The following is a 22,871-nucleotide window of genomic DNA, read 5'->3' as shown; positions in this document are numbered from 1 at the left end:
GCTCTGTGGTTTTATATCGTGGCTCACAAATTGAGAAAAGAGGTTACTTGGAGACTTTCCCTTTCTGAAAGGCAGCTTTCACGCGCCGTGGCTCGTAACGTTTGTGTTCTGTAACGGGGAATCATGCCCAGCATGCTTGGGAGTTGGTGAGCGTGTCTGAAAGCTAGGATCCACCGCGCAAACAGGCTGGTGAGTTAATTCAAAGCTGGTTGGCAAGACACGCCGCCCACCAGTGCTTTGGGTACCGTGCCCGTCAATAAACAAGTGGATAAGAATCCAATGAACTCTGGATGGCCAGTCTGCCTGGGCAGGACGTAGCTATCGGGCAGCTGCGGAGAGCTGATTAACCTTTAAATGTGGATCGGATCCACCTTGTTTGCAATGGGTGCCCTAGTGGGCAAAGCCCTGTCGTTTTAGGGAGAGTGAGAACCTCCCTTCTGACTGTCCCTCCTACTCTGCCCTCTGCCAGGTGTGGAAGCGTTCGGGGGCCTGGTTCTTCAAGGGCCCCCCCAAGCAGGTGTTGCCTCAACCGATGCCCGTCAGCAAGAACAAGCCCCTGCAAGCCCCGAGCGAGCCTGCCTCCTCCGAGCCGCCTGCCCAGGACCCGAAACTTCACTCCCGCACGCCGCGCCGAGGTAGGGGGTGGGTTTCTGTCCTTCCGTCCTGTTCCCGATCTCTCATGCGGCCTGAGGGTGGCGTGGGGTGGCTTATGCAATAGAGCGCTGTATCTGGTAGAGAGTTCCCAGGATCGACCCCGAAACGAACACGTGTCAGCAGTAAAATGCACAGATTTATTGCTGCTGTTTGTTTTCTTATCAGCTTGTCGCTTTTTTTCCCCCCTCTCCTGGGGGTGTTGGGTGGCTCCAACCTCTCAATGCCCAGCCCTTGTGTGTTGATCTCCTCCAAGTCCGTAGGCAGCAATTAAAACCTTTTCTCTAACCTAATCCACAGCCAGGGCTGCTGTAAGAATGGAAGCCTGCCCTGTGCAGGGAGACACATTGCAGGGAAAGTGGATTGCTGCACGTGACTTGGCATTGCAGCCATTAGAACAAGAAACCCCGTCAAAAACCATTTTGGCCCCTCCTAGATTGAATTAAGAGAATCAATGGGCTGTAATAGCCGTTGGAATGAAAGGAGCGGTCAGACAGTAAACCAGCAGCCTGATTGCTGCTCTCTGGAGTAAGCATTGGATTTTGATTTTTGGCCTGGAGATAGGCTTTTCAAGGAGGATAAAAGAGAACAATTCCCTCCACTTCTCCCCCCCGCCCACCCCGTTGAAAAGCTTCAGCTAACTTTAATCACAGACATCTAAGCAGCCCAGAGGATCTCTGCTAAATTCCAGCCTGGAGTGAAGCAGGGAAGAGAGCCTCGATCCCGAACTCCAGTCCTGATCAGTAAAACCCGCTGGGGAAGCATGGCTAAGAAAACCTTCCAGTAGGCGCCCCCCCAATCGGCAGGATTTCCTGGAGCTCCAGTATCCCTTTATTGTCCATTCATTGATGACTGAGTCCATGCGGCACCCTGCTTTAGTTTATTCCTCAAGTGGTTCAGACAAGGCTTCGTTGTCTTCCGTGCCTAATCCTGATCCTGGCCCCCTTCGGAAAGCCCTGCAAACTCGTCTGTTTGTCCAGGCTTTTCCGGAACTGTTGGCTCAGCTTATTCTACCTAATCCCCTCTTCCCTTTAAAGTCACAATGCTGAGGGCACTGGAGGATGTTAATGGGGAAATTGGTTTTGCCTTAATCATTCTAAGCCATCTAGCCGGGTTCCGTGCACTAGGGGGACGGATGCTTACATATCCTTCAAACGAACCCCTGCATCGCTGCCCCTGCTTTTGGCTAGGAGGGCATGCTCCAGTCTTCTCCTCTTTTCATCTTGGTAGAAGTGTCCCCTCCACTGATTGCTCTTTGTTTATGCTTCTCAGGCCAAGCGGAGGCTGGGGTCGCTGCCGAACAGGACTCTTACGGTAAGAGAGCTGGCTTGCAAACATCTCCCAAGCTGCTGTCTCCTGAGCCTGTGTGCTAAATGATCCTTCCTGCTAATGCTCCGAGACAGGCAGCAGCCAGCCAGCGTTCTCCCCCGCCCCTCTGGAATGCATCCACAGAGCCTTTAAGTGCATGAAAGCTTTTGATTACTTCTAATTTCCTCTTTAGATTTGCCTTTGTAACTTATAAACAGGTGCATGGGGGTGGGAGGGAGGGAGGGTGGTGATGTTGCTTTCAGAGAACACTTCCCATGTGATGGAAAAAGCTCATTCACCAAGAGAGATCTCTCCAGTGCTGTCCTGTTGGGTGATGAGGCCTGCACATCTGGCTCAGAGGTGTTGCCTCTTGTTTCCCATGTTCCTCTGATTTAGTTCCACGCTTCCATTCTGAAGAATGTCTTCCAGCAACCCCACCCCTCTGGGTAGCAAGAATTCAGAGCTCTTGCTAGCTAGTTAAATCTTCCCTCTCTTCTTGTGACCCCCTCTATGACTCAGTCATTTATGGCTGGACTGGAAGTCACATGGGGACCAAAGCAAAACAGTGCTGTTCAGGAGATTGTGAAAATATCAGCAGGAAAACCTGCTGCCAGGTGAGCGTTCTGCAGGGGCCGTATGCAGCTCCCAACATAGTCCGACGGGAACGTTTCCGTTGACTTCAGTGGGAGGCGGCTTGCACTGCTTGTGAGTTTGATGTGTCCGGAACGTCTTAGGATTCGATCTAAAGTTGTGGCTAGAAATGGGTCAGAGCTGCAAAATTCAGGCCCGGATTTCAAGCTCCTAAAATCGGGGGGTGTTCAGATTTGGGGGTTTTGATTGGTCCCATCTTGGCCAGATAGGTTTTTGAAGCTGAAAGGAACCCCACTGATCATTGAGTCTGGCCCACTGCACAATGCAAGTCATGGACTCTCCACGGATGTCTTGAAATTTATAATTTTTTAATGACAAGTCCTTTCTGCAGTGGTTATTTTTATCCAGGGTTTCCAGCTAGCCTGGTAATTTACTTCTGGGAAGCCTGTCAGATGGCAGGATTTCTTCATATCCCACACCACCCAGCTCACAAGAATTGAGTTATTTTGGGACATTCCCACCTCCTGTGGAAGGCGGTGACTGAAAGAGCCGAGCTATATCTGTAGGTGTTATTTCTTGATGTGGCTTTGCATGCTCCGCACTGCATTTTTGGGTTACTTAATTTGAGTCACACAACACCCCCTCCCGCCCCCCCCCCCAACCCTTCATGTGAGGGAAACTTTAGAGAGACGCAGCCAACGATTGCACATCATTAAAGAGATCGAGACCACAACCCTTGAATGCAGAGTTCTAATCCTGATGGGGATTCCCTCTGTGGCCTGGGGGAAGTCACTCAATAGTACAGAGTGGATATCTGGCCCCCACAAGTGCCTGGTCCACAACAAGGATAAGAGCTTACTACAGCTTCCAGCTAGACAACCTACTCTTTTAGCTTAAGTCGTAGAGGTGCAAGCTTTAAGCACCGAAAGTTCTGGCTGCTCAAACCCTGGTGACCACCCAAACTGGGAGTGGGTGGATTGCCCTTAAATGTCTCCAGCTGGTGAATGAGGATGCTGCTATTTAGCTGCTCCAGGGGGGTGGGCATTAATAAATAAATGACTGTAAAGCACTTGGAGGGTGAAGTGTGCTCTACAAGTGCTGGGTGATGTTATTCAAGGGGTGGCTTGTTGCTCACATCTGTCCTGTTGATTGGGTTACAGTGGTTTTCTTAACACCTTTCCTGACAGGGATATTTACCCTGATTTTTAACCTGGCCCTATATCTAGCAGTCCTTCCTTCTGGACAGAGGTGGGACGAGCCTGTCATTGCTCCTTGTTTGCGGTTCCTTCTGGATCTGTTGCCTGGAACCGGGGACAGCCAGGGTCACAGCGTGCTGCGTTTTCTCTGTCGTCCCAGACCTGTCTGGAGGGGCATGAGTGGTGGGCTGTGAGCTGGCTTCGCCAGGTCGGCCTGTTTAATTTGGAATCGTAGCCCCATGACTGAAATCTGAATCATAGTGTAAATCCCATCGAATTACCTGACACACGCACGAATGCCAGGCACGTGGCTGTCCGAATAACCATTCGCCGGTTGTTTGCTTCGTCTTCAGAGCGCAGATGGTAACTGATCAGTGCGGCTCTCGCAGACTGAGGGTCCAGCCATCGGTACAAAAGCAGAACCTGCAGCCACATGTTGCTGCAAACATTTACCTTTTCCGTGTCCTTTTAGGTGGCCCTGAGGAGAAGAGGGGAGTTGGCAGGAAACCAGGTTTGTTTCTAAGCTATGGATGCATTTTCCCCCTTTCCTTTACAAAGGATTCCCTCCCTCCATTTATTCCAGAGCCAGAATTTGCTGGGGCAGATACACTGTAGCTGCCCAATTGCCTTCAATAGCTTGGAAGTTTTGATTATTAGTGAAGCCACGTTTAATTTCCAAGTGCATATATAATAGTATGACAAAGCCATGGCTACCTACGACTTTACCACTGTCCCTCTGTAGCACATAATGGCCACTCAGAATTCCTCAATAGTAGCAGAATAAAACTCACACTCTAACACAACAGGCCCTGCCACATGAGCTAAAGGGGAATCTCCATTTGCCCTTAGCAATATAGGGCTTATGACTTACACTCGAGCGGTTCTGCTTCCATCCACTAGAGGGCAGCAGTGCATGCATACACTAGCCTGTTGATTTGCAGGGCAGTGCGGATTGTTTTGGGGTTTTGTGTTGTCTTTCAACAAAGGCTAGCTTGGATTTTTTTTTTAAATTTTTTTTATTTTTTAAATTAAAGTCTGCTTTTGTTTATGTTTAGTCAAATCCCGGGACCCCAGCCACGATTCTGAACGTGGCTATAGCTCAGAAGAAGAGAATCCTGCTGCCTACAGGGGAAGGAAGGGGACGAGACAAAGGCCAGAAGCAGGTAAAGCAGATGATTTGCTAACTTGGCTGAGAGCAGACACTAAAGCGGGGAGTGTTGGGCTGGTGTACAATAAATCCGCTGGCCCTTGCTGTGCCAGAGAACACCATCTGGTGGCTGTGAAGTGTCCCATTGGTAATGAATATTCAGGTACCTCCGTCCATGCCTGAATGGGAGTTTTATAGGAGCTGAATACATTAACAGAAAGGCAGGGAAACGGGGCAGCCTGAGCACGGGGTGGCCTCCAAAGCGTCAGGGAGAGAATTGGGTGCTTCGTTTGCTTTTCTGCTGACAGCTGGGATTTACTGACCCAGCCGGCCAAGGCCTTCGTTCCACAAGACGCCGAGGGCCTGCTGCCATCCGAGGTCCGGGGAAGCAGAGAGATGCAGGCTGTCGTTTCTCCCCGAGCTTTCACTCCGGGAATCTGGCGAGACAGCGTCCTGAGCAACGCCATAGCTTTTCAATGCACTCTCCGCTCTGGGGTTTCCTCTGTGGGGTTTATTTGGCTCCAGGAGAGCGTGGCCTTGACTGTAAGCAGCTGCACCTGCTTCGGAGTCGCTCCTGTTTATGCCACGGCTGAATCTTGCCTGGCCTGAGTGTGCCAGTATTGACAACCTGCAGCTCCCACTGGACTCCGATGGCGTTACGGATGCCAGGCCCAAATGAAAACCAGGCCTTTAGACTCGTCTCCAAACTGAGCCAAATTCAGCCCCTGTGGATGGCTAGCACGACGCTTACGCCCCGCTCGGGGCTCCCCAGCCTCTCGTTTTGGCTGCCTTCAGTTTTGGGGCACCCGAAAATGGAGGCAGCCAAAATCGGCAGCTGAGGGGAACGCCGAGGCCTTTCGCTGGGGTCTCTGCACCGGGCTGGATTTCACCCACCGAGAGCAGAACGGGGGGTGGGGAGGGGCTCCTGAAAATACTAGCCCACAGCCCGGTCTTGCCTCAAAACCCTCCCCAGGCGCCGTCGCTGGGGAAAGCAGCTCGTTAGCCACCCTGTTTCAATATGGCTGCCGCTCGTGCATTTCTGCCCCCAGTGCAGGCAGGGTCTTACATAGGGTGACCAGACACCCCAATATTAGGGACTTTGTCTTAGATCCGTAACTGTACCCCCCGTTCCCTGAAACGAAAAGTGTCCCGATCTTTTTCACACTTGCTGTCTGGTCACCTTAGTCTTAAACAACCTTTAAACCGTCAGCCTTATTGCGTGGGACCATCTGTCACTCTTTAACCGGGCCGTTCCTGGTTATCAGCACACTCCTCGCGTGCCAATGATTTTCCCAAGGCTGCCTTTTTGTGTGTTTTTATTATCACCCTGCTGTTCTGCAGAGACAAGGCGGCTGGTGTGACAGGCCTGTTTCCCTCCGCCCCCCGTTAGCTCTCTCTACTTTTACACAGCAGCCTCCACCCGTTGCTATACCCTCTCTCTCCTTGTGCACGGTGACCCTGAGAATTCATGCAAGGGTAAAGATACCATTTGTGTCACGAGAAAGATTTATACCCGGCATCTTCAGCAAAAGCCAGGTAAATGCTGAGACTGTTTGCATTCCAGCTGGGGGGTTGCAATTCATCAACAAGAGGATACCAGAATTGCAAACCAGCATGGCTATAATTTATCTATTCAAACCGCTGGCTCCAGAGGAATGTAAATGAAAGGCAAAGACAGCGACTGTGGTTGTCTCTTAAAGGGAAGGAATATTATGCCTCCTTCCAGGGCATGGTAAGGCTGCAGTTGCATTAGTGAGCACAAGAAGTTAGCATAAAGGGAAAAGTCCCCAGTCTGGGTTTCAGCCTGGCCCTATGGCCGACCTTGCAAAGGCATTTCCTCCTCGGTCTCCAAGCATTCACTCTTACAAGCCTTCCCTGAGCTGAGTATAACCCATTGCTTCCAGCACCCCTTAGTGTTCCTGCGTGGCGTAACATATCCTGAATATTCTGCGTGGTCTCTTTAGAACGCTCCCTGGGCCTGGGCAAGTACGAATGCGTTGCTGTCAAACGATGGATTTTGTGCATTTCTGCCTGTAATTGCGGTTTGGTGTAAACAGCTGAAGTGCCGGATTCACAGCTGGCATAAGCAGGAATGACTCAATGGATTGAGCACCTGCTTTCCTGGCATGAAGAGTAAAGCTAGCTGCATGCTGGGGAAACAGGAAAGCAGCCCTTCGCTCGAGGTGGCCATGCGCATAGCTGGAACCTGCTGGGAAGTCGTTTCTTTTCAGAGCTGCCGAACAAAATGGTTAGACTGGAGCCACGCGGCGAAAGCCATCTGTTGGCCGAACCCAGCCAGTCGGTGCACGTTGTGCCATCGAGTTTCACCCTGCTGCGAGAGGGAGAGAGTCAATATGGCATTGTGTTCTTCAAAAGCGCGCGCTCCGCCGGCTACCTTGGCTGCGGCCGTTGCGAACGGCCACCTGTTTTCTTGGCTGGCTTTGTCGCCTTGGTGCTTGATTGATCCAATTTGTGTGATTCTAAGAACCCTCCCTCCCGACTCCATCTAGCTGGGTGCAGGCTGGCTATTGTGGGCAGGCCAGTGTACTGTGCCCCAAACATCCCCTCTGACCCAATCCTGTCCTTCCACTGTAGGTGGCTGATGCTGGCACATTCCTTCTCCGTCCCCTCCATTTTTCTCTGCCGTTTTCCGTCTCTCCCTCTCCTGCTGTGACATGGGATCGTCACCGAGGAGGTGATAAAGATGGAAGTTTCCCTTCCACAAATCAACGGTGGCTTCATAAACATGGTCATTACGGGCAATAAAAAATCCGCAGGCCTGACAGCTTTCCCAGAGTTTTTTTCGGGGCGATTGTGATAAATGCAAATGGGATGGATTTATACTGGGATAGAGAAAAGCTGCTGTTGTTGCTGTGCTTTCAGGGAGCGAACCGCCGGCGGCTGCTTCTGGCCGGGGAAGCTACCCGCCTCCTAGCCGCAAACCGTCCGAGGTCAGAATGGCTCCAAGTGGCAGCGCGGTTGCTGGCGGGGTCCCTGAGAGCTGGGAGTACGCAGTGGAAAGTGATGTCAACAGAAGTCCTGCAAGTGAGAGAAAGCAATGAAAAATCGCGTGTGCGCGCGCGCGTGCGAGAGAGACAGTAACGCTGTGCGTCACGTTTCCCATGTAGTGGGTGGAGCACATGCAGGGGAAACCGCTGCTAATTGTTGCCGGCGAATGGAGCTGTTCCTTTAGCTGCAGAGGTAGCGCTCTGTGCTTTGTTGCTGAAGGTCCCAGGTTCATTTCCCCCAATGACGGCCTGCGTCCGGCTGGACGTGCGGCCTCTGGACGCTCCTTGTTTGCAGTCGTGGGACTAGCCTCCAGGAAGGACCAGTCAAGGCTCCATCCTGGCACTTGGATCTTGCACCGCAGAGGGATTGTTTTGATAAAGCACATAAATAGGCAGTGCCCCCTCAGAGGCAGGCCGTGCTCCTGGCCACAGCCTCGCTGCTGACACCTTCCACCACTCTCTTGTGGAGGAGCAGTCCAGTCTGGTGTTCCCAAAGCCTGGGGTTCCTCCCGTGAAGCATGCACAAGCATATCTGGCTTTCTTTGCTCTGACCTGGAGCCGCTCTGGGACAGCGATGTACGGGGCCGGGCTCAGCTGTAATCGTACACAATAAAGAGGCCGCTCTTTCATTCAGAGTCTGGTGCAGTGGAAAGGGCTGTGTGCACCCAAAAAGCTGCGTGTGGTGTGAAGTCCTTTGAAACCATGGGCCTCTGGATGGGGAGAGAGCGCTGTAGTGTTGGAATTGCAGCACTTCCCCTTGGCCCGCAAGCGGGACCGAGAACCCCCAGCCCCAGTGATAACTTGCAATCCCAGCACAGACCTCGCTACACCACACTTGTCCACTGAGACAGCTGAATGCTGCTGACCAAAGAAATCTGGCTCTGACGGGGGCTGGGACACTGTAAAACCCCAGGACCAAAACTCCTTTTAGCTTCAGGAGGCCTGAAGTCCAGATCACAGTTTTGCCCCTTAGGCTCATCAGATTTGAATAATGAGATCAGCCTGTGTCCCCTTCCCTTCTCCCAAGGGGAGCTCTGGTCCCCGTCACTGATGCTGGGCAGACGCAGACTTAACTCTTCATTTCCTCCCTCGATGCTGACATTATTTCCCTTCTTCACTTTCCCAGCGTAAGGGAGAGCTGGGTGCGGGCCACAAACCGTTACCGGGGCTAGTCACCTGAATTTGCTCAGGCTGTGTCAGTACCCGCTTCTGGGTTTTGTTACCCAGGAATATTCATAGGAGCGAGATTGCCTGGCACAAATATTCACCAAAAGCCACTTTCAGACCTGACCATGCACCAAGTGAATCCATTTGCACAGGGCTGTGCTCGTGTGGGTGGGGCTTGCACACTCACCCCCCTCGCTGAAGAGAAATAGCACCGCTGTTTGCCTGCGTCTGTCTGAGTTGCTCCCTTTAAGCACAAACAGAGGCGAGACTCTGCTGTCGTGATTCGTGCAAAACTCCAACAGAATTCGTAGTGGGCTGGATTTTCTTTGTCTTCAGAACTTAATCTTGAGGTAGGTCAAAATTCTGCAGATGAGGAACTGAGCTACAAAGGTGAGCGGGGCTGGCCCCGGGTCCTGCAGTTAGTACGTGAGGTGGTCTTAGCACCCACGGAGTTCTGGGACCCAGTCCTTCTCTTCGGCCACCATGCTGTATATGCGTACATCTCTCTCGCCTTTCTCATGCTGGGGGGTGTGTGTGTATCTTTGTGTGTGTGTTTAATATACATTATCTATGTATAATGCGTAGGGAGTATGTATAATGTGTGAAGAACATGTTTCACACCCATATGCATGCGTACGTGTGTACACACACACGCATGCAGATGGGTATAAAGTATATATTTTTTCTCTCTTATCTTATTCCATAATGCTGCCAACCATATTAAATATCTACAGAGTGCAGCCTAAAGAAGGATGATGTGACACAGGACTTTTCCTTGCTCTGAGCCAGATTCGTTGTGGACCTGACCCTACTTCTATTATAGTCAGTGGAAAGTTTTTTGGGTTTTTTTTCCATTGACTTCAATGAGGCCCCAAGTGCCTGGAACAAACCATTTGTTGTTTAACATTTATATTGCACTAGCATCTCGGGACCAACTAAGTCAGGGCTCTATCTCCATTTCACAGATATGCACAAGGAGGAATAGCTCTTTAACCCACAAAGGGTGGGCTTGAGAGGCTGTGTGTGTGTATTTGCAAAGTGCTTTGAGATCCGCAGGTGGAAGATGCTGTGTACACCGCATTTTTATCATTAGAAAACTAGATTAAACACAAACTTTGGAGAAGACCGACCGTTTCCCAAACACGTCTCCACTTCCCCGGGTGAGGTGGACGGGTCGTGAATGCGCTCAGCCAGAACACACTGGTGTCGCAGAAGACCCCTCGGGGCTGTAATTTCAAAGCTCCGTGGATGACGGCCATTGCATTGATTCTGCTCAGTGTCATTCGTTGTTCCATGAAAATTTAATGGGCCCCAAGCTGTTGTAAATTGTTATGCTAAAACCTGACGACTGACAGCTTATGCCAGAGCTTGTCCAGGACAGAATCCTCCCTAGGGGGTATTGTAGCTTGACAGGCAACTTCAGAGACTGCCTTTCAGCTGGGAGCTGAGGTTGCAGGTTTATCGGGTAAGCCGTACATACACCAGTGGAAAAAATCCAAGTTCTTTTTAATTCCTCCGATGTAAAAGGAATACGGAATAGCAAACTGCTGGAGATACTAATCATCTAATCCCCTTGCCTTATGCCAGATGGAGTCTGTGCTTTCAATTTCATGTCACTGTGAATAACAAAAAGGTATGGTGGACTGAATATTAAGGGTATAGATCAGCCTGCGGGTCAGACCGGACACTTAAACTGTGAAAGCGCAGCTCATCTCATCGACCGTAATCTCTGTTTAGCAGTACAGCCTGGCAGCAGTTCTGTTGTTTTAATCCAATCCATACATATATGCATGGCGCAGCCATTCCTATTATTTTCGAGCTACTTGCAGTGAATTGGCGTAATCTGTCTGTCAGCAGAGTTCATTGTCAGACGTTCGGGGCTAACCTGGGGCAGAAGCACTGCAGCAGGAAACTGTATAAACGATACCCCTGCAGCGAAGGCTGGGTTAATCCTGCAGACGATCTTCTTTGATTAAGGGTTTGCAGGGGAATTCAGCTCAGCCGTGCTTTAAACCCGTCCCTCCTCAGGAACGCACAAGGTTTAAGCATGTGCTTAAAGTTAATCATATGCGTAAACGCTTTCCTGAATAGGGATGCTTTCCTGACACCCTTGTCCTATCAGGGTGAAGAAACAATACCATGGGACTCACATTATGCCCTCTCAGCAGCCTTGAATGGTGAATCCTTGCTGAGGATTTTTGCTCTCTACCCAGAAAGTTTAAAAAAAATCAGGGGAAAAGGATTATTTTCAAAAAATGACTGAATCTGAGTTAAGTGCGACCTGCTGGTGAACACTGTGTGAGAGGAAGAAGTAGCTGAGTTAGTTGATGAGTTCCACAGGGGTAGCCGTGTTAGTCTGTTTTCAGCAAAACAACGAGAGTTCTGTGGCACCTTAAAGACTAACACATTTATTTGGGCGTAAGCTTTTGTGAGCAGAAACCCACTTCGCCAGATGCATGAAGTGGAAACTTCAGTTGGGTAGGTATATATACACACGGAAGGATGGGTGGGTTACATCACAGCGAGGAGGGCAAGTGTTAACGAGGTGATTCAATCAGGGTGGATGCATCCCGTTCACAACAGTTGATGAGAAGGTGTGAATGCCAAAAGATGGAACATTATTTTTTGCAGTGGGCTAGCCACTCCCAGTCTCTATTCAGACCTAGTCCGAGGGTGTCAAGTTTGCACATGAGTTCCAGCTCTGCAGATTCTGGTGAAGTTTGTTTTTGAAGCTTTTTGTTGAAGTATGGCAACCTCCAAGTCTGTTCCTGAGTGTCCAGGGAGATTTACGCGTTCTCCTACTGGTTTCTGGATGTTACCATTCTTGATGTCTGATTTGCGTCCGTTTATTCTTTTGAGTTAGTTGAATAACTTCTTTGTTGCAAAGAATTTTCTCAGCTCTCGGTATTGCATCTTACTTTAAAGGGGGAGATAAAAATTGCTCTGGAAAGGAAAGTGCATCCCTCGGTATGTGGGGTGTAACTGACCTGGTGGCAAAATGTGGCTGCGAATAACTCGAACACAGACGTTTCCAGGCCACCTTGTCCCATATTGTCTCTGACAGTGGTCAGCGCCAGATGCTTAAGAGGAAGGTGGCCGTGCGGCTTGTGCTTTCTGTCCCCTGTGCCCAAGTCACAGGATTCTCAGCGCATGCACGTATTGATCAGGGCATTATATATGGTCTGAAGTGAATGGGTTGTGGGCTTGATCTTGCAAGATGCTGAATGGCCTTGACTCCCAGCAGCTTGCAGGATTAGATCCTGTGGCGGCTTTGCCACCAAGCCTTTGTTCAAAACGAGCTGCAGTAGCCCACCAGTTTATTCAGTTCTGCGATGCACAGTTTTTTCCCCTCTGTGACAACGAGGAGCACCTGTTTATCACATCCTGTAAGGCCATAGCTCTGGCTGTGCAACAGACAAGGAACCTTCTTCTATTGCCTATAAATATAACTCCCCAGAGGTCCCGCTGATCTGGCTTTGCTTGATCAGCCTCGGCTGGTAGCCGTCTTTGGAAAAACGCTGCTTCACCTTCCTGGCGCTTGCGTTCCTCTCTGATCTTGACGGGCGCTAACTCAGTCACAGCGTGGCGGCCTGGCAGTTCTTGTGCTCTGATCCCTGTGGGAATTGCCGGAGGCCTTCACCTCTCTCCTCCCGCTTCCTGCCTGGCCTCAGGGGGTGGGATAAGTTGTTGAACTGCTTTGTGTGCAAGGAGGCTTGCTTGTACCCAGAGGGTACCTGCCCCACTGAAATTAAGGGGAGAGGGGACTGAAAGCAGTTCTAAGACCTGTCCCGCTCTGGGGTCAACGGAAGCTTTCATAGCAGTGGGTGTTTGAGGCTTTATAATTTGTAACAAGGCCCTAATCAGGTTCTGTTCTCCAGTCCATGCTTCCCTCACACACCAGTGTCCTGCATCTCTGCCTCCTCCTTAGTCCATTTCTGCTCAAGACAACTCAGCCAGTTTCTCTCCCCTCTGAGCGAAATCTCTCATTTCCTGCCTTCTGGGCGGCCTCGGGCTGCAGGGTTGCCTCTTCCTGAGTTCTGCAGCCTTCCTGCGACCAGTGTGATTTTTTTTTTCCTGCAGCAAATAGGTGTCAAGAGGCTTTAGTTGCCTCCGCCTCTCTCATCTGACATGGGTCAGGCTCGGGCCGAAGGCAGACCCTGCTTCTGTGACTCTGGCAGGACTGAAAGGCCGTGGGATGGGCATCGTTCTGCTTTGGTGGTGCGTCTGGAGCTGTGCACAGGCCAGGCTTTCAGTGGCTGTCCTGAACCAGTGACATGCGCCGCTGTGGAGATTAGTGCAGTCCGTGGGGACCAGAGAGCATCGACCAGGGCTCCCGGCCATGCGGGGTGGGGGATAGACTGCCTCCACCCAATCCCCACAGCGCATCCCCGCTTAAAGTCTCTTGACTTTGGCTTGGGGTGGGGAGGTGCTGCTCTCCTCCGTCAATCCCCAGGGGAATAAACCCCACATTATTCCTTGGCCATGAAGTCCATTTCTATTGTCACAGTCTCACATCCATCTCTCTCCGCTGCCCAGCATTTCTGGATCCAGGAGCACAAAGCGGGTGAGCCGTTTTGCTGGGTGGATGAATGGCTGTTAAGCGCACGCAATACATGTGCGCATTTCACTCTGTGTAGCAATAGGGGATCACACGAAAGCCAGGCTTCCGGAGCACAGCTGGTTTTCAAAACAACTGAGCATGGAAATAGCATTGAACCAGCAGCTGCAAGAAATGAGCGACATCCGATGTGTGTTGTTGATACAGGCGGAAAATACCGGAGAGGAGCAGAGAAAATAGCAGCATCTAATAATAATAAAAACGGAGCTTTTATGTCACGCTTTTCATTGTAGGGCTCCAGGTGCTTCACAAAGGAGGTTGACGTCGTGATCCCTATTTTACAGATGGGGAAACTGAGGCACAAAGCGGTGACGTGAGTTTGCTCGAGCTCACCCAGCCGGCCAGTGGCAAAGCCAGCTCACTAGAGTTGTGGCTATCCTTCACCGGTGGTGCCATTAGGCAACCCTGCCTTTCATCTGGTTGTTGGAGGCCAGAAACTTCCTTCCTAACCCTGTCTTGGCCGGGCTCTCAGCTTTTGCCTGCCGCTGGGTTGTTCTCCTAACGTTTCCCATCGTTGCTAGCTCTGGTGGGAGGCCTGGTCCCGGGGGCACCTGGTGCATTTGACCACCGTCTCACCGAGCCTGTTCTGAACTGGGCTAGACCCAGTTTAAAACAGCTGCTCGCCCAGCTCGTGGCCTCCCCTTTGCTGCTACCGATAGGGCTGCAATGGTGGTAGCAAAGGTGGGACGTTTGGGGAAAATAAATCTCCTATGGCTAGTCCACACTGGCAATAGGCATCCACAGGCCAGGCCTTTAATTGCTGTGTGCCTCATTGCCCCATCAGCCGTACCGGCCCAGCTTTGCAACGCACTTTACTCCGTGCATCCGAGGATCTCAGTTTGGAAGCAGATCTTCTTGTTCTATAGAAAGGTATTTGGAGGCTCTGGTACTGGGTGACTGACGGGTCATTATGGCCCAGATTTTCCGGGCTGTTCAATGGGAGGTAGGTGCCTAAACCCCTTTCAGCCTGTGTGCACACGGAACAAATACACCAGCAGCTCGTTAGGAGGGGACCCCGTTTTAGGAAATTTCGATGTGGGCTTTGAATTTAATTCTCGCACGCCCGAGAGGGCCACGGCCCGTGCGCTAACGCGGTTTGTTGCAGTGGTGGCGGTTTAGGAGCGAGGTGGGTGGGTCTCTCTCTCTCTTCCCTCTCTGAAAACAAACTGTTTGAGCCGGACACTCAGCCGGTGTCCAACCATGGTGCCCCGTTATTGAGGGATGGAGCCAGGCTGACTGGCACTAGAAGCTGCACATCAGATCCAGTTATTTTTCTCATGCCACTGACCGACTTGCACGATTCTCTCTTTCTCTCTCTCATGGAACAGCTGCCGTGGCTCTGCAGGTGCCAGCATCTGCAGCTTGCAAATGTCCCTTTTCACCACAGCAATCGAATTTTAAATTGGGGAATGATGTGTCGTCCCCCTCCTCCCCCGCCGCTAATCTTCTCTCCTCCTTCTAGGTGTAAAACGGGCCAATTCTGTTCAAGCCCCCAGGCCTCCTCCAGCTACTAGTCAGAGCTCTGCTGCCCAGGCCGCTCAGCCAGGTACACGTTCTGCTTGGATGTATTCCGGGTCCGTCTGGGCTGGGAAGGGGCTGGCCCGCGTTGGAGATGGTGCAGAAGGGCTTCCCGGAGTGCAGGGGGGACCCGATGCACTGCTGTCTCTTGGGATGCTGCCGTGGACTCCGCGCTCTGCAACTGGCCAGCGGTGCTGGCGGGTTCAGGGAGCGTGTGAGAACGCAGCCCCGTCTCCTCTCTGACCCCTTAGAAGTGGCTCGTTGGGGGGTGGGGGTAGAAGGCACGGTGTTGTACCTCGCCCTAGCAGAGTAGGCTGTCTGTGCTCCTCCCTTGCCCACACTTCTGCAAGACCCAGGCACAATCTAGACCTTTCAGATATATCTTGGGTTTGGTTTTATGAGCCCCCATCCACCAGCACTTCTGGAGCTCCCCTAGGCATGTCGTGCACCAGCTCTGTCCCCGCAGGTGCAGAGAACTCCGCAGGGAGACGCGCCGCGGATCCAAGGCCTGATCCTGCAACTCTCACTCGTGCGACGGGCCCCATGGAGGCCGGCGTGAGTCAGCCTTGCACGGTCAGGACCCGCAAGTAGCTAGCTCCGGTTCCGGGGGAGAGCGCAGTGTAGACGCGCGGGAGGCCCTGCCTCAGGCTGGGAGGAGACGTGAGACACTGCGGAAATGTTACTAGGATCCGTCTAACCCTTTTGCTCTAAAACAGCACGCTCCGGGCGGGGTGTCTCAAAGCATGTTACACGCGCCCCTCCGAGGGCCGGACTCTACCTGGCCCAGCTAGGGGGCAGCCCCCATAAAGGTCAAACTCCGTAGCATCCCTGGGCTTAGCGGAGTGCGGGGCCTGCTCCCGTGGGGCGCACAGCACTCCAGATGGCAGGGGCGGGCAAGAGGGCAGCAGGTGCAGCTGGGATTCTGCCGGCCCATGGAGCGGGAGCCGTCACGGTGTCAGGTATGCTGCACCCCGTGCCCCCTTTACGTGGTGTCCGGGGCAGTGCTGTGCTTTGAAGGCACTACTGATCGCGGGGGTGGATCAGTGTTTTCGCCCCCGTTACGTACTCAGAGAGGTGCGGGGGCTTTTCCGGTATAGCACAGTGAGGGAGCCAAAAACGGGGCCTGGGAGCCAAGACTCTTGGGTCACCTGCTCTAACATTAGCCGTTCCCACAGGGATGGCTCGGTGCAGGCTGTGGTAGAGCCTTCGTTTCCTGGGCATCCCTGCTGCGGTCGCCCTGCTGCTGGTACCCCGGCAAACCCCAGCTGGGGGCCTGGTTCCCTTGCTGTGGTCAGCGCAAGGGTGAACATGACTTAGTTCCCAGGCCCCGTGGGCTGATGGGGGGTGTTTCTAGCTGCCTGCCGGGGGGGGGGGGGCAGGAGTCAGATGTCATTGCCTTTGCCGCCAGCTGCAGGATAACGTTATCGCTTTGTATCCCACAGCTCCTCCCGTGGGCGGCAGACAAGAGCCCGGGCCCACTGGTAGATACCCGGAAAGACAAGGTAAAGCATCTCCCTGGGTCCATCGACTGTAATGCACGGAGCTGAGCTCATGCGCTAACTGAGACGCGTTCCCTCCCTTCTGTCAAAATGCTTTGAAAGGGTGACAAAGTCGGCGAGCGACGAATGGGAAACCTGGGAGATTTTGCAATGAAAATACCAGTTAGGGCAGAATGAATCGGAGCTATTGCACGTAAACTGTTTTTTCTGCCGCTTGCCTGTCTTCTCTCTGGTACTGAACAAACGCCATTTCAGATGTTCCCGTGTTGTAAACTGCCTCTTCTCTGCATCGGGGCAAGCAATTCTTCTAGGTTAGCCACCCGTTGGTATGGTAACGAACATGCCAGTACAGATAAATGGCTTAGGACAGGTGGATTAATTGCGACATTGGGGGCAGATCTCTCTCCCTCTTTCGTCTCTGTGCCGCACTGATTCGTCTCTCTGCATGGCTCCGATTTCTTTCATTCTGCGCAGTAACGACGAAGTGTACGGCTAAATTGCTGCCAGCCTTAAATGACAGGCCAGGCCAGGCCACTCGTTTGCTGAGCCATGTTGCACTTCTTTATGATTTATTTAAAGCTTTACCTTTCCTCTTAGAAGGCCAAATTCTGCTTTCATTTATCCTGATGCAATCAGGAGTACCTGCTGCTGTTGATGGAATAACCTGATTTGCACCCGCATAACTGAAAGTAGAATTTGGCCCCTATGGTGCTAAAAAAAAAAATCATAAAATAAAAAGAAATGCTCCAATTAAAATGAATGTCTTCGTTCACCTTCCCCTCCAGGAGAAACACACTGTGCCACGTTTGAATTTCAGGATGTTAATTAGAAGCATTCAGTTCCATCTCCTCTATTGATTCACATTAACGAAGTGTTGCTGTATTCCCCCCAGTCTTTCACCCAAGATCTGAAAGTAGAAATGGGCCAGTTATCTATTTCTGAGCTTTCAGATTTTCCTTTTACTGAGCTCTTGGTATTTGGGGAATTCTGACTCAGCAAAACGTTGGGTTGAAATCCAGCACCTCCACCACTTAATGCTTAAACCCGAGGCAAAGGAAACGGTGAGAAGCCCATTATGTAGAGATCACCTGAAAAAAAGCAAAGCGCCTCACATGTGCCTTATGCAGAGACACAAAGGGCCCCAGGTAGATGAGAGTTATGAAGACTTCCAGAGAGCAAAGTGGGGTAAGAAATAATCCTGGATGACGTTCATTTTTCGCTCACGATGGATTTTCCTCCCTGCTTAATTTACTAGCTGAATGGGATGTAATTCAAGCAACCATCTCAGCTGATCACGGCAGGTTTGAGCATAATCAGAACTGTTTGTAGATGGAGCTGGGTGGATTCTGTAACAAAACGGGCCATCCGCGCTCGCTACAATGCAAAATGAATCTGCCTTGGTCATGCTCATGGCCATGTCCCTTTCTGTTTTATTCAGTCCTTATGCCATGTCCATCCCTCTGGCATCTGGGCACCTAAAGTGCCTGGGGCAGATGAGAACCTGGGGCACTTGCCTGCCAGTGCTGTACTCTAGGCAGCAGACCATGCTACCACCTTCGATGTTTGCTTTTGGCAGGTGATTGTGTGTTTACTCACGTGGAGGCTGTGGGGAAACGAACGTTAAGCTTGCACACTTGGCTGTTTGCACCACAGGCATGGGTACTGTACACATCACAAGGCGCAGAAGCCAAGCAGAGTTCCCCCAAACTCCACCGCAAAGTGCTGGGAGCCCTCGCAGTTTAAGGGGGAAGGAAGAAAAGTGCCTGTATAAATGAGGTGGAATGTCAGATTTGCTTATGCAAATAAGAACGGCCGGACTGGGTCAGACCAATGGCCCATCTAGCCCAGTGTCCTGTCTTCTGTTGGTGACCAGTGCCAGATGCTTTGGAGGGCGTGAACAGAACAGGGCAATTCTGAACGAGCCATCCCATCTTCCAGGCCCAGCTGCTGGTGGTTGAGGGGCACCGGGAGCATTGGGTTGTGTCCCTGATCCCCTTGGCCACGAGCCATTGATGGACGTATCCTCCATGAACTTACACAGATCAAATCATCACAACAAGCAACAGGTTCCCAGTGGCAGCAGAACCGCTGCTAGGTCTGTGTTACTGTCCGCATAGAAAGGACGTCTCTCATCTCATCTCTCAAACACACCCAAGCCAATCTAGGGCTGTGGTTTCAAACCTGTGGGTGAGGGAATCTGTATAGGGAAACAAGTTTAAAAAGGATGAAAGGAAATAGTTTTTAGCGTAATAAGGCCATGAGAAGATCTCCCCATTTTGTGAAGGAGCCCGCAGAATCAGCCAGAGACGCATTGCTCTAGTGGGTAGGAGAAGCAGAGGGAAGAGGGGTTTAAAAAGGATAACAAGCTCCAATGGCTGGAAGCTGAAACTAGACACATTTCAGTCTGCAAGTAAAGCGCAAACGTAAGCGAGGATAATTAGCCTTGGCCCAGCTTACCAGGTGTGGTGGATTCTCCCTGGATGCTTTTCTGAAAGATCTACTCCAGTTCAAACAGGAATTATTCTGGGGCCGTTCTCTGGCCTGTGTTGTCCAGGCAGTCAGACTAGATGTTTATAGTGGTCCCTTCTAGTCGTAGACTCGCTGAATCTATGAAACTCAAACAGGATCGTGACTTGTGCCGATCCAGATACCAGGAGCCCAATAGCCTTGATTAAAAACTGGATGAGCTGAATTTTCGGACATGAACAACTTTCATTTTTCTCCATCTGGAGCTTCGGTCTCTGGTGCTGCACCCCAGGTGATTGGGATCTCTGTGTCCTGCTTTCTCCTGCACAGCGAGCCAGTCGATGGGCCCACCCCAGACAGACCCTGTCTATTCAGCAGCAGCAACCAGGGACGAGAGAGGAGGAGGTGGTGGCGGCGGCCACTCGATGCCTGCAGCCAGAGAGGAGCGGGCGCTGCGCCAGCCTGCCCCGTATGCGCCAGCTGCGTCCGCACCTGCGCCGTCCGCACCTGCGCGTCCGCAGCTGCCGCCGCAGGATGAGGAAGAGGACGAGGCGAACAGCTACGACTCCGATGAAGCAAGTACGTAGCCTGGTGCTGGGCCTGCCGGCTCTGATACGGGAGGGGTGGTTTTGTGCCACGGAAGAAAAGTGACAAATCTTTGGGCCAGATCCTGAATTGCTGTGGACCTGCCTTTCCCGCTGGCTTCTTTAGCGCTCAGTGCCTCTTGAACGTAGCCCCTTATTCAGCGGGGCAGTGGCGATGTCTGAGGGCTGCCTCGTGGGAACGTGACTGTAAATCTGAGGTCGGCAGGTCCCTGCAAAGGGCGCCTCGTGAGAAGCTGTTCTATTTTTCATGTCACTTTATGCTTCTGAATGTTTTATATCTGGCAAAAAAACAGGAACGCTGTCCTTTTTACTGTGACTGCAGCTTTGATCTGCTGGGGCTCATGTCACGTTCCTGGCATCCACTAAGTGCTTTTAATGCTTGGTAAATAAGTAATCAGGGAGGGAATTGGGCTATTTTGTGAGTCCATTTCTCTCTGACTGAAAATAACAAACGGTCTCCGAAAATTCAGCCTTTGAGTTGAATAATTCATCCTTTTAGGAAGGAGCCTGAGGGTCTAAGTGGCAACTCTGTGTGTCTTGATTTTAACCCTAGAAAGAGGGGGGGAAAGTAAAAAATCTAACTGCTAATACGAGCCCCGTTAAAGGCCCAGTGTTTGCAGAGACTGAGAGGAGAATATGGCTCGGACTTAGAACTAGATCCTGCACACTTGACCCAGGCAGCACCCCTATTGATTTCAGCATGGCTTACAGGATCAGGGCCCAGGTTTTTAAAGGTACTTGGGTGTCTCAGCCTGTGGGAGTTAAGCACCTAAATACCTTTAAAAATCTGGTCCCAGGTCCTCAGTTTATTTTACTCTATCTGATCTATGCTATTATGTAGTGTGTGTGTAAATGCACATGTCCACATCTGTACACACATGAAAAGAAGTTCAGATGAAGCCTCTGTTTTTCTTTAGCTGTGTGAAATGCCATTAGACGAATCCATCTGTATAAAGGAGAAACCCTTGTGGCTTCAGTAATTCTGCACTAAGATTTTTTTATCCCCATTCTAATTCATGAACTTACTGACCATAAGAGTGAAGATCAGGGACTCCGAGAAGGCGTCTTGTCATGTTTCAAACCTTTTCCTGGGGGGAAGGTTGAGGGTTGTTAGGAACCACGAGGCAGTGCATAAATATTAGGCAGAGAGGAAAGTGGCTAAGAAGATTTAGTACAGTGGGAGCCAGCGTCTAGCCTTTTCCTCTTTCCAGTCAAATTTTGATGAGTACTCAACGAAATGAGTGTGCAGAGCCCTGGCTGGAAACAGCATGAAACTCGGGGTGATTGGCAACCTCTGCTCACTTGAGAGAAGCTGTCCAAGTTCAGGGCTGCAGTGCATCAGCAGGTCGTATTGGAATGTGATCTGCATTGTCCCGCAGCTTTGTGCCTTTAATAGATCTCGCTTGAGCTGTCACTTTCTCTTTACTCAGCACTAAACTCGGCTAAAACACTGTGCGGCCCCTGCCCTGTGTGCCGGGTAATGTTTGCGTAGTTCTCTTTCGATGGTGTTCTGACCACTGCAGCTTGTGAATTTGGCCAGGAGAGGCTGAGATGGCAGGTTAGCGGGTGACTGTGTGTAATAATGGCTCCAGGGTTTTAAATGCCCTCTAAATTTGTGCACACAATTCTTCACCTGCAATCACGAGAGCAAAGGGAAACACAGAGATCAAATCTGCAGACCAGGTAGCTAGAGGCTGTCCTTCGCACTCCCAATCAGTTGCGCCCATTGTCAGTTCTGGGTGTTAAATTAGAAGCTGCCTTGGGGTGCCTTTTTATGACATTTGACGCTATGCAGCTAAAACATCTTGGGTGCCAGGACGTTGACGTGAACCTCAGAGGATCAAAGTTGTCCCTTCACGGAGCGGGGCTGCCTTTTGAGTAGAGAGCAGGCAAGGTGGCGGTCCACTTTTTAGGAAAGGGGTCTCTGCCTGGGGCGAATTTTGGGTGGCGGCTCGCCAGCGGTCTGGAGAGCTGGTCAGAACACTGGTGATGAAGTGAAATGTTATTGAGCTATGCCTGGCGAGGGCCCTGAGAGACCCAGTTCAAGCCCCTGCTCTGCCTGAACTAGAGTGAGCTGGGATGATAAACTCCTCTGAATCAGGCAAGCAGGGATTTGAACCTCGTCTCTCCCCCATTTTTGTGAAAACGCTCAAAAGGTTTTCTTGTTCCAATGTGGAATGAAGACAAATTTTGAAACCTCGGGATTCCTCTGTCATCTCTAACTGGCATTGCAGAGTGCGGGATGGACTATTCAGATACCCTCCCTTAGAGCTGCGCTGCCTTTGGTGCTAGGATCCTGCAGGTTTCATGCTGATATCGCTAGGTGGAGTAGATGAAATATCTCTATTGGCTTTGTTCTTAATAAAGCAATCTCTCCCCTTTCCATCTCCCCTCTTGCTAATTAGCCACGCTGGGGGCGCTGGAGTTCAGCCTGCTGTACGACCAGGATAAAAGCTCTTTGCACTGCACTCTCATCAAAGCAAAAGTAAGTGTGTCCTTGGAGCAAAATAAAATGCCCCTTGGCCTACTCCTAAGTCAAAGTCTGATCCAGTAACAGAGGCGCCTGCTTGCTCCACATACACAGGACGTGGTCCTCCCCTGGAAGAGCATAGTTCAGAAATGCCCATCTCTGTTTTCCTACGCTCCCCAAGAACCAGTCTGGTTGCCACCTAACCAAATGCAATGGAACTGAAGCTAAGTTCTGCCGCCTTCTCCCTCTCCTCCCAGCCAGGCGACCCATTGCTAACAAGGATATGTGATCTCTATTTCTATAATAGCTGCGTGGTAGAGAGAACAATAATTCCCTTAAGGGCGAGGTGCAAGATTTTGGGAGGAATTAGGCGCTTCCGGCGCTAGAGCTCTTCCTGGTTTTCAGATGTTCCCCACTGCACGTGTAGAGAACGTCTCTGAAATCTTTGCTCTCTCTAAAAGTGGCAGAAGTGGGGTTTTTTCCAACATAGGTGGTGTGTGTGAGCCCCCGTTCTGCCACACAGGAGAAGACAGATGGGAGGGTCTCGTTTCGGGCCCTAAAAGGTAGCAAGGCACGGGCTTGTCTGATCGATAGTGGTAGCAAACTCTCCTGCCCTCCTCCAAAAAC

General features: G+C 51.3%; 1 protein-coding gene across 3 annotated transcripts in view; it reads left to right on the top strand.

Annotated features, from left to right (window-relative positions):
• The window catches only part of RPH3A (rabphilin 3A), a 99,295-nt gene that overhangs the window by 57,839 nt on the left and 18,585 nt on the right, over positions 1-22,871 (top strand). For 2 of the 3 annotated variants that reach the window (XM_067539492.1, XM_067539493.1), the window contains 9 exons: positions 470-635; positions 1,924-1,965; positions 4,219-4,257; positions 4,802-4,909; positions 7,777-7,938; positions 15,149-15,232; positions 16,647-16,706; positions 19,500-19,748; positions 22,180-22,259. In XM_067539492.1, coding sequence (XP_067395593.1) covers positions 470-635; positions 1,924-1,965; positions 4,219-4,257; positions 4,802-4,909; positions 7,777-7,938; positions 15,149-15,232; positions 16,647-16,706; positions 19,500-19,748; positions 22,180-22,259 — 990 coding nt within the window. The remainder of the gene's footprint in view (positions 1-469; positions 636-1,923; positions 1,966-4,218; positions 4,258-4,801; positions 4,910-7,776; positions 7,939-15,148; positions 15,233-16,646; positions 16,707-19,499; positions 19,749-22,179; positions 22,260-22,871) is intronic. The other variant, XM_067539494.1, reaches the window with a different exon arrangement.

This window comes from Emydura macquarii, unplaced genomic scaffold (genome assembly GCF_026122565.2).
Source record: "Emydura macquarii macquarii isolate MOO-44397 ecotype Brisbane River unplaced genomic scaffold, CSIRO-AGI_Emac_v2 contig_554, whole genome shotgun sequence".
Classification (NCBI taxonomy): domain Eukaryota; kingdom Metazoa; phylum Chordata; order Testudines; family Chelidae; genus Emydura; species Emydura macquarii.
This window is presented reverse-complemented; position numbering and strand designations above follow the sequence as displayed.